Raw genomic sequence first — 12004 nt, 5'->3', positions numbered from 1 at the left:
TTCACAAAATAATCACATCCAACAAACCAACACATAGACACTGTTGCAACCTTCACTTTTTAACCTGCTCAGTAATGGAGGACAGGGCTATGAGGCAACATTACTGTATGTACTTAACATACAGCCCAATGATGTTAGAAATACAACTGGTCAGCTAATCTTCCTTTATTAGCTATATGTGAGAGCTATTAGCAGGTCACTTCATATCATAGTGAAAGTGCTTGCAAAATGAGTAGCCTAAAGGTCTTGAATTCCTTAATACCTTAACTTAGCATTGCAACAGGTCATTGTGGGTAATGGAAGACATCTGCTGTTATTAGACTACTGTCACTTTGAAATTTGTAAGGAAAATCTGCAGCTACAGCTAACAGGTGATTAGCTTAGCATAGACTAAAGGGGAAATGGTTAGCCTGTGAAAAGGTAAACTAGCACCTCTACATCTCACTTTAAACAATTTATATCTTGGCTGAGTACAATAAGTACCTAAAAATTCATAAATTATGGTTTTGGTGTGGGTCATGTGATGGTCTTCTCACAAAAAGGTGAGCTAACTTAAATTTGATTGTGCTCATATGCATATGCACACATGCACAGCTGCAGCCACATAATTGTTATTGTTGCACTTTACAGGGCAGAAATATAAATGCAGAATGTAATTTTTTTAAATTCCATTTTAAATATTTTTTAAACTAATAGAAAAAGCAATTGTTGTTCCAACACATGGCATCCCTACAACAGAATGGATGTCATGAAACAACCAAGTATGTTGGAAATGGTAACTGCCAGATGGAGAGTAGGGGTCATAGACCAGAAATCATAAGTCAATAACGAGGCATAGAGTTAATGATGGTGTAGATGCTGCTAGAGGAATGTTTTCTAACTCTTCGTGGCATTTTAGGGAACAGAAATTGTGCCCAGACAGAGCATCGCATGGCAGATGTCTGTTGTACAGTGCTGTCTGAAATGATTCCTCTGACAACAAATGGTGGAGTTGTGGATTTTAAAGTGCCTGGCTAATGTCCTGACATGCCAGTATCCAGCATGCCAATAGCTGGCTCTTGTCTTTCTCTTTTGCATCATTACATTTGAATCAAGCTACATTTCAAGATGTCCTTTAATAGTCACATTTCCTGATCATTGTCCTTAGTTAGACATGAATATTGTGTGGATTAACTCAGTGGTTAAAAAAGTTATCACAACAGAAACACTATTTTTAGCATTTTATCTAATTTAGAAAAGACGATATGTATTTTGTATAGTTTCTCATCTGCTGCGTGGATTCAGTCCTCCCCGTGCGCAGCAGGTTATTGTCTACATTTCTGTGCATGTACACCACTGCAGAGCACATGCACTACTGCCCTCGTAGCATAATTGCCACGTGAACTGTCTACTTGCACACTGACATATTTTGGTTTGCACACAAATGTTTGCAGAGTGGTTAACATACAGTCTCAGACTCTCCTAGTGGAACTTCATATACTTCCAGACACAGCACCATTGCATTGACTTTATACTGAACAGACAGATCCAAGACTGGAATTAATCTTTCTATCTAACCCTCAGCATGAAAGCTAATAAGCTTATTTCCTAAAATGCCAAACTTTAATTCGCATTGGAGCTGCCTTGCTTGGGACATGTGAACTCACTGCACTGCATGCATATAAAAGTATCCACACTATCCAGCTTTTATCAGGAAAAATATGCACAATAAAGAATGATGATGATATTTCAACGACATTATGATCTGCCAGCAAGTTAAGGTCTGGCCTCCTTTTTCCTGTCTTCGCTCAACATATTCTCTCAAGCACAAGAGGTGCCGTGCATGAGAAAATGTACCACCAGCTTGCAGCAGTTGTATGACTGTGTGTCTGTGTGGGTGGTCCCATGGGGTGTGCATTTGTCCCCAGACCATACTGACCCCTTATGTTGTTTATCAGTCTCTAATTCATCCCAGTGGCATCTGGGCATCGCTGCAGTCTCTGGTAGCTGCGAAGCTTGGGGTGGTTGGGTGTCTAGCCGGGTATGTTGGGGTGGGGTGGGTGCTTGTGTGTGTGTGGTGGAGGGGAGTTTGCCCCCCCCCCCAAAAAAAAAAATAAAATAAAAGGCCTATCATGGTTTCCACACTCCCCTAGCAGAGCATCCATCTGGACGCAAGTAGGCTCATTGTTTCGACACTCACAGCGTGGTGCAGTCTGGAGAGGAGAGGAGAAACCCCTCCTCACCTCTTTAATTGTACTGAACAGGATGCAATAGGACGGATCTCTGTATAATGTATGAGTGTACTTTTTGCTGTTGGTTTGTAGTGCTTTGAAGAAAAACGCTAAAAAAAACCGTCATTGTTTTAAAAACTTGGGCATGTTGGAACAAATTTTCAGAATTAACATTAGCAATCAATCCTATATTTACTCCTACTTTTTTAGACTGATTTTTTTTTTTAGTAAATTGACAGCATATGATATAATTTTGGAAATAAACATAGCAATAATGAATATGAATTTTACACTTACCATAATTAGAGGAAGGAGATGAAACTTTATTGATCCTTAACCTAATTTCGCCAACATGATCAATATCTCTTCTAATGTTTGTCTTTTCATATAGAGTTAAAAAAGAAACAACACATAAAAATAGGTCAGAATGGTCAGAATACAACATCTATAAGACCAGCAAATGTATGTACATCCCATTGAATTTTTTCAGAATTGCTAAAAACTGCAATTTTCCACCATTAGACACACAAAATGCACAGTGTCACTGGAAAGCTCAAACAGTTTTATTGTTCATAACAGGAACGTTTTCAAATAAAGTGCTGTATACTGCACTGCACTCTGCTGTATAGCACATTCACCAATGCCAGGACAGGATTACAGTGTTTTAAATGCTATATATGGAAGCTATACGTGTGTAAAACATTATATGATCCTTGCATCAACAGGAGAAGTGAGATTAAAAAAAGGAGTCTTCCAGTTTACCTCATCTTATTCTCGCCATTCACTGACACACTCACAGTCTTAGTTGTTGTGTTAACCTGCTTAGAATGCCATGATGAATTTCATTCAGAGTTCTCTAACACTAAAATGATGGTAAATATTTTTTTCCCTAAACATTCCCGCATTCGTTAAAGTGCCAAACAGAACTATCTAACTGATAAAATATTTAATTGTGGTCAAATACTGTTGGGAGCTAAGCAGTGTTTTCCCCAGAGAAAGTTCTTGATATAAACACCAACAGAATGTTGACAGAAATTCAAATTGTTTCACTTTCTCATATTATTTAAAAAAGAGACATCATAAGAAGTGATGGACAGTCCAGAGTGGACCGTCCCACCAAAAATATCTGTAGCAGCTTTGCATCAAAAAGATATCTGAGGTCACTGTAAAAGGTGAGGACAGGTTTGGGGTTAAATAGGAGTAAAAGTGCCTCTAGTTGTACATCAGAATGGAAATATTGAGTCAATTGGAAGATGCTGACAGATCATAGAGACATCTTACAGGGAAGTTAGCACACGCTATCATAATGTTGGTTTTGCATATTTTGATTTGCATCTTAAGATATAAATGCAGTCAAGGCACATTGGCTGCTTGTGTACACACACTGTCCTAGTTTGTTGGATAATGGACAGTCCATGCCGTGTTGTGACTGTGACTGGTTTCCAATAACATCTTGGAACCCTCCAGTTGATTTGGGTGTTAAGTGTGAAGCACTTTTTGATGACAAAGTGACTATACAGAAACGCAACAAAGGGAAATTAAACAAAATGTAACTCCTGTAAGTCTTACATACATGCAAAATACTACACGAGCAGTGGTTCCCAACCTGTGTGGGAACTCCACCAATTATACATGTTTGGATCTATTTCTAGACTATAAAGGTGTTTTGCATTTTGTATAAGGAGCTGTGAGACCTGATATCACATGCAACAGTGTTGGCTGGGGCTGGAGAATATAAGTTTCAAAATGGCAAAAAAACGCTCTTTCCAAACGTCTGTAGCATCTCGGCTTGTAGCAAGCAGCTCCAGGATTGATTTACTACTACTAGTATAACAACATATCCGTTGTTGTTTGGGTTGTATTGTGGGTAATGTAGGTGTCAGGTTTTGAGAAGAATAGTGCCTCAGTTTTGATCCTTTTTATAGACTATCTTTTAGGCAAAGAAATGCAGTGTTAAACTGTTGCAGTTTGCTTTAAATGTAATATATGCAACCCGTCACCGCAGAATGCATGATTATCAATAGTGAGGAGAAGACTTTCCATTGTCATAGTTTGATTTTACCTATTTATTTCTGAGAAAATTGAAATACTTCTATCATTCCCTACTTGTGACCCACTGAGCACACCAGGTTGGGAGCCACTGGTTTAAAAGGTACACTAAAATAGGAGTTCACAGGTAAACAGAATGACAATATTTTTAGCACTTCAGGAAAAAACTTTGTAGCAAGAAATCAGTAAACTTCCAGCACTCTATGAATGCAAAAATCTTCCTACATACAATCCATTTTGATGTAGAAGCGAATCACCTCTTTTTATGGCCATAGGATCATGCCGCACTGCATTTCTCAGTGTATAAGTCAGTGCCAGTGTGCTCTCTCTCCACTTAATAGCATTTCTGTCCTTCCATATTTAATGTGCCTGGTATGATTTATTCACTCATTCAGTGGCAGAACTCTCAGTTTAGCCCATTCACACATACGGTATATACATTCTCATGTTAGCATCATTAATAAAGACAACAAAGGCACCAGTTAGTGTTTTTTCCTGCTCATTCAACACCGACGTCCTGTAAGTCAGCGTAGGTCCTTCCACATGCAGCTGCTCTACAAATCAGAAATAATGAATTTGCAGCATTAAGCTTGTCAAACCACTCAATTCATGATAATGGTAAAGTAAAATGAGAGTGTATGACTTATGCTGAACTCAACTTGAAGAATGGCATGGATTGTGATGCACAAATATGAAAAAATGAATGAGCTTCCATTTCTTAAAATACAGTTTTATTTGTGAATTTACACGGATTAGCAATACATCTAAAAGCAACTCCATTAGATAACCATTTATATAGGATTTTCACAGGTCACAAAGTAGCTTGGCTCATTCTGGCATGCCAAAGCAAAACTCGTTCTTTTTATTTATTTTTTTAAAAACAGAAAAAAAAGTGTGGATAGAGAGGCATTAGTAAAGCAAGGTGCAAACAGTCAGAAACAGAAGAGGAGGGGAAAAAAGGATGCAATGCACATTCAGTTCATCTGGGAGCAATTTCTGCTCATGAAATGGTTAATAAAAAAGAAAAAAAAAGCCTAGCGCTCTCTGCAAACTAATAGAAAAAAAAGCATACTGCGATACAAATGGAGGATGAAAGAAGAGAAATTTCCAGGAGAGATGGTATGAAAGAAAAAAAAAAGAGACAGTCTGAGTGATAAAACATGGTGTGTTAGTGTCAAGTTGTCCTTTCCCCCTGCCCGTCTCTGCTACGCACACACATGCAACTTCCATTTCCAAACTCACACCTCCATTCTCCATCTTTCAGTTGTGTGACCTCGGCTCTTTGCCCAGAGCCAAAAAGCTAGCGTTTAACGCAGCTAAAGGTGCCGCCCGAAACCCTCCCGCCCTCCCTCCAAATCCAATACTTCACATTGCTAGCTGGGATATTGGTACATCTGGTTAAACTGTGGGGGGAGGACATGTGGCAACCCATCACACTTTGGCTTTGCAGAGTTCAACTGTGGGTCATCGGACAGTTACAGCACGACTGTGTTTACTAGAGAAATTACATGAGGGGAGGCTTTAGAAGCTGACATATTGAACTGGGCTCGCAGAGTGATCCAATAAAAAATACCATGTCCATATGACCTCCTTATAATGTTCCAGTTCTAGGAGGAAATAAATGGCGAATTAAGCAAGGAAGCGTAGCTGCTGTGAATGTAGCTACAAGAAAAAAAAAAACGATAATAAAGTTACATTTTGGGGAGCCTGAGGGGTGTCGATGCAGTCACTGGGGTGATTTAACAGAGGTCTTCTTAGGGTCCATGACGCCTTGGCAGGCAGATGAGAATCGCAACCCTTGTCTTATTAAAAGTAATGGAGGAATAAAATTACAATATGGCTTTAAAAAAAAAAACACACAAACATGCACACAAAAACCAAACAAAAAGACGTCAGCGCTCCACTCTCTCTGACCCATGAGTTGAGGAGTAGAAATCTTTTTCTCATGTGTGACACCAATAAAAGATTTATTCTTTCCGCCTTCATTTGACTCACTTTCTGGGTCCTGACCTCTCTCCGACACCATGCCTCGCCTGCTACTTGCACAACTTTTACCAAATACTTCACAATCTCCTTCACTGGTGAAACCACCTGCAACGAAAATGTGTTATATAACCATAAGAAAAGTGCTGCACAATAAAATAAAAAATATATAGTTAAAAATCTATAGCCAACATATCCAGTTTTCTTTTTCATACGTCTGTGTTATATAGTAACTTTGTGTACTCTGAAGATTAGAATATAATTTGAGCATTCAGCCATCACTACAGAACATAGTCAGCCAAATAAATTCAATCCTTGCAAAAAAGAGAAAACATGCGTAACATCTGTATTCTCTGTAAAAGCTTAAAAAGGAGTACAAAACACAGTCGACTAAATTTGTGTTCAATAAAAAAGATCAAATTTCATGAGATGACAAACGAGAAACAAACAGTTATGCTCGACTAAAATGAGATTGCTTCGTTTCCATTTCATTTGGCCAAAAAAAAAAAAAAAAAAAAAAAAAACACACCGAGATGAAGAGGAGGAGATATGAAAATGCTACATAAATATTTAGTTTGAGATCAATGTTGCGATAGACTACCAGACTTCCTCCCGTCTAGTCTAGTCTGCTAACCCTTTATAACCCATCTGCAGATCAACCACAATCAGCTGAAGAGAACGTTTGTATCAGAAGCCTGCGCCTAAAGTAGCCTGAAGAATGTGAGAGTCAGAACAAGGAGCAAACTCTCACGGTAAATAAATCAACACTAACCCAGCGGCTGTTTTTCTGAGACCACTTTTCCAGTGTGACTTGAAATTTTATGTAACCTCTTAGTTCTCTATCCAGAGTCAGGTGACCAGGAAGTTAAAAAAACAGAACCCACAAGCCTCAAAAAGACAGGGGAGTTTAGTTTCAACTTATGCATTTTTACAACGCTCACGCTGCAATCCAAACATTTCATAAAATTGGATTTTGAAGCAAGAAAATACGCAGCACGGTTTCAAGTTCTGTTTTCAGCCTGGGGAAGAAAAAAAAAAAAAAAAAAAAAAAACACAGGAGGAGCCAGTTATTCAGGATCTAAAATGGCCTCAAATGACACTTCCAAGGCGCCCTGTTAGAGCACTGCATAGGTGATGAGGAGTGGAGACAAACCAACACCTGCTCCAGTCACCCCACATCTGCTGCACTTTTAACTTGTGGACCCACATACCCACCCCGAAATCTCCCAAACATTCTAGTCTTTTTGCAGAAGGAGAGACCTTTTCTTTTTTGTTACAAACCAACAGCTCTTTTTCCTTTCCTCTGCCTTTTGCACATAAAACCTTTTGTTAAAAAAAAAATCAAATAAAATTAAAAACATAAAAGGACATTGAAAACGGAGACAAAATAAAAACACAGACATTAAACAGAAAAGGAGGCTGCCGCCTCTCTTTCTTCTTCTACGCAGATGGTCTTCCTGCCTGCCTCGCCCATGCTGCCTGTTTGCTCTCAGGCCTCCGTCTTCTCTTTCTTTTTGTTTTTCTTCAGGAAGGACGGGGTGCGGAACTTCTTCTTCTTCTTGGTGTTGGGCGACTTGGAGGGGGAGCTCTCAGGGGACAGCGCCTCCTCGATCTTCTCGCCGGAGCGCACCGTGATCTCCACGCTCTCCACACTGGTGGTCAGCTGACTGACGCGCTTCGACAGCTCCTCGTCCACGTCACCGTGGTCGTCTTTGCCGTTCATCAGGCCCGTGTGGTTCTCTGAGGGGAGGAGGAGTTGGACACCGGTTATGTGAGGACATGGGTGAAATCATCTGATACTGTATTACTAATTCTCTATTATTGATCATTTGATGTCCAACATTTTCAGGTTTTTGCTCCTGTCACATTTGAACTCAAAGCAGGCTCATTTTCCACTGCAAAATAAAGTCCTGCACCTCCAGGGAAACAGCACAACCATCGCTAGAAGTAGAGAGAATTCAAAAATGGCTTATATGCAGTTTAAAAAGTTATAATTAAAAAACAGCAGAGGCAGATGAACCAAGAAAACAAGGCACAAAATGAAACGTTTCATCACTCCTGCACCTCTAAAGCTTACACAGTTTTGAGGTGTGTGTGATTTTTTTGTTTTTGCTCATTATCATGTTTACTTTTACTGTGGGCTCATGTTCTTCTGCCTCTCTATCAAAACACCACAACTGTAGCTGGACATACAGAGAACACAAACAGGCCTTTTGTGCAGCGGAACAAAGTTATAATGCTGTGTAATGGTCTCGCATGTACCAGACGTTGTTTGTTTACAACTTCACTCCCGTTCCAAGATGGCGGCCGGTGATGCATCGCCAGCCTATGCTGGACAGTGGCGCGAGGCTTCTATGATTTCTATGGTTGTGCCAAGAAGCATCTACAACTAATTTTTAGTTTTCAACAGAATCTAGTTAGAGAAAATGGTTTATTATGGGGAATTATTTAGATATGGCATATAACGTGATTTTGAGGAAATATCCCAACTTTAAGCTTAAAGTTGGATCATTTCTCTGATGGAACAGCACGTCACAGAAGGGTAGTTCAAGAACAATCAGGAAGGCAAAAATCTGATGTTTCTTTACCGTTTATACGTTTTTTTGCTTGGATAAATGGTGTAATATTTAAATTTTCAAAAATAAAACATGCCTTTCAAACTTGTGCAGTCGTGAACTTAAAATGAAGACGTAGAGGAGTATTACATTTTACTAACTTTGACCAAAACTGTACTTTTTTTCTGGAATATTCTTATACAGGATATTATTTTACAGGTGTTCATGTACTCTCTGGATGTCTCAAACCGTCCTCTTGCAGGAAATCTGCGGCTCTCCTGTCTGATGTAGGAGACACATTAATTCCATTTACACTGAGTGTTGAACTTCTGCTTCCCACAGTCACACCGTGCCCCTGTGCTCTACATATTTCGTAACATCCCTGTGTAAAAACCCCAGTGACCTGATAGCCCAGAGAGTCTGTCCTTGTTTCAACTTAACAAAATGGGGCTTTAAACAGCAGACTACACCCACTCCCTTAATGACTGTTCACGTAACAGGCCTGCTAGTGTCACATCCTTTTCTCTGGGCTGCAAATGCAGGTTAGGGAATCCAGGACACCAGCTTCAAGTTACACACTACAACCCGAAAACAGTGACTTTTCAGGTTATTTTCATCTAAGCACAAGAAAACATACGGGGTGACAATAAAAGCAGTCCCTACAACAACTGACCTGGTTTCAACACAACAACAGGCTGACCTCATAGCGGTGGCGTCAGAACATATATGTCCCCTGGGCCACTGTGCTGTCGTAGGTTAATAGTTATTGTGTGGTTTTGTGTATTTGTGCTGGAAGGAAGCTGACAGGAAGTCAATCCCATAGTGCCTTTATTTACAACTTGTAAAGAGGCCTCTGTGATCTTTGTGTTACTTGGAGGTACACCAACCAGCTTCAAATGTCAGACACTTGTTGTTGTAACAGATACAAAAGTGCAGATCCAAAAGCCTGGAAGAGGCAAGACCAGTGCAGCAGGTCTGTGATTCTTCAAATAAAAGGGATTTTTTTTATTAACAACCCAACTTTGTGGTGAATATGAGGACACTTCAAAATCTGACTTTATCTGATTTTGGTAGAAGACATTTGTTTGCTCTTGTGCCAAAAGTTACGTGAGAAGCTTAACACCAGTCTCATAGGCGTGTCCTGATCAAGATTCTGAGATTGGGAGTCAATCAGAGCAGATCAGGGCACATTTTAACTGATCAGTATCAACACAAACCAAAGTCCAATCTTTGGTTTACATCACTGTAACACAGTGGTCACAGATTTTAATAATTTTTAAATGAATGTAGTGTTATCAATCAATCAACTTAACATAGAAAAATAGAAAATGAGCAGACGAGGCATTTTGCTATTTCAAGTCACAGGCACATAATTTGGGCTGCAAAAACAGCCTCTACGATGCTGTCTTAGTTGATAATGTGACTGTGTGGTCGAATGTCATTATGTGTCACAGAAGACTTATTCATGGTGCCCTTTAACTAGCTAAAAACCCAACAGTGTTCTCTGCATGCCAACAGAAACGGCTTGTAGTTTGATGGACCCTCTCCTGTGGTCGTTACGGTATTAAACAGTACAATGCGTCACCTGGTGGAGCAACAAGGTACTACAGCTTATCAAGTCAAGATACCAGAACATACTAAGTACTAAATGACTCGCATTGGATCAGGGGCACAAAAAACACTTGATTGGGACATCACTAATCTAAACAGTTGGTGCCAAGAGAAGTTTAATTTAACTTATAACAACAGAAGTGGTGGCTAAAGAAAAAAAAAACTGTTGTCATGAGGCAGTTCCAATGTGAATTGTCCTGTAAAGCCACAAACTCTTGTGTGTGGAGACAAAAAATAAGGTCATTTGCGAATATTAGTGTAGTCTGCTTCCAGTTTTTATGTGGAACTATGTTAACGTTCTCTCATCGCTTTGGTGTAGCTTCAAACAAGTATAAAAATTGCATCAATCCTTTAGAACTTCCGCAAAATGTTGAATTACACCTTTATGGTCAAAAACAGTCCCCATTATGCTAGTATTACTTCTTGTGCTATCTACAGAATCCAAATTGAATAGAATCAATGTGGTCTTTGCTTGCATGAGTGACTCTTTGAAGCCTGTACTCTGAAATCCTAAATGTCCCCGAATGGCCCCACAAGGAAAGCTTTTGAGAACAGTTCAAGTAAGGTAACAGATTTGCCTCTGTGATGGATTATCTGTCAACAAAACCTCTTTATTACGTGTCTCATCTTGTAGTGAAATACATGGAATGCAGTCGCTCTGGAGGCAATGTAGAGCAACATTTTCTTGTAAAGGGTAACGGTAAGGACACATTTTCATGAACAACAGAAATGTAGTGTGAAATAAGGGCAAACTAGGTCTTCGATATGCCAACGGGACACTATTGCAGCTTCATTGATTGACATTTGCTTTTTTTAGATGAAAAATCAGTAGTAGTGCAGCATAAATCTGTAACACAGATGAGTAGTTTAAGCATCGCATTATTAAGGTTTTAGTCCGTTTCAGTCAAATTTGCAACATCATGCTCAAACACATCTGATCTGAAAGACAAACGGCAAGGCAGTGAAGATCATTCAGAAAAAAAGTCTCTCTCTTTATCCGAGTGAGTGATACCTTCTTTAGCTGGAGTGCTTTGCGGGGACTGGGTGAGAGACAGAGACTGAGAGAGAGTGGAGCCGTCGTCAGAGGTTAGCTCGTGTTCGCCATCTGCAGGGAGGGTGAGGAGGGGGTGAGAGGCAGGTGGGGGGTGGGTGGGTGAGGTTGCAAGGGATGGATGAGAGGATTGCAGCGTGGTGTAAGAGGGGGGTTGAAGTGGAGGGACGACAGCAGGGATGAGTAGGATGAGAGGTTGGAGGGATTTGGGGATGAAGGGTCAGGAGGGAGGAAGGGAGGGGTGAGAGATTAGTGGTAACACACACACGTTAGAATCAGGCCATGCACAGCTGTTTTTCCACAAAATTTCCAGAATCCTTGTCTGCTGATCATCAGGGCTCTCAGAGCTCCACCAATCGTTTGTTATCGGTTTGTCCTGGTACTGAGCATGCACTGTAACATCCTGTCGAGGCTTAACATCCCAGACAGATGCTCTGAACAGTAACTTAAAGGGCAGCAGGTTGGACTGCCAGAGCATGCTAACAGTTTACCCTGCTGCAAATTAATGCTGTGAGATATTAGAAAAAAAAGTAAAGACAGATGAC

At 40.0% G+C, this 12004-nt stretch overlaps 1 protein-coding gene across 6 annotated transcripts in view; it reads right to left on the bottom strand.

Annotated features, from left to right (window-relative positions):
* Positions 1-2751: 2751 nt before the first annotated feature.
* add3a (adducin 3 (gamma) a) overlaps positions 2752-12004 on the bottom strand; it is a 119837-nt gene continuing 110584 nt past the window's right edge. For 4 of the 6 annotated variants that reach the window (XM_022189460.2, XM_022189459.2, XM_051945706.1 and 1 more), the window contains 2 exons: positions 11421-11513; positions 2752-7982 (listed from right to left, as the gene is read on the bottom strand). In XM_022189460.2, the coding sequence (XP_022045152.2) occupies positions 7732-7982; positions 11421-11513 (344 nt within the window). In that variant the 3' untranslated portion in view covers positions 2752-7731. The remainder of the gene's footprint in view (positions 7983-11420; positions 11514-12004) is intronic. The other 2 variants (XM_051945707.1, XM_051945708.1) reach the window with 1 other exon arrangement.

The sequence above is a fragment of the Acanthochromis polyacanthus genome, chromosome 3, assembly GCF_021347895.1.
Source record: "Acanthochromis polyacanthus isolate Apoly-LR-REF ecotype Palm Island chromosome 3, KAUST_Apoly_ChrSc, whole genome shotgun sequence".
In the NCBI taxonomy this organism is placed as follows: domain Eukaryota; kingdom Metazoa; phylum Chordata; class Actinopteri; family Pomacentridae; genus Acanthochromis; species Acanthochromis polyacanthus.
This window is presented reverse-complemented; position numbering and strand designations above follow the sequence as displayed.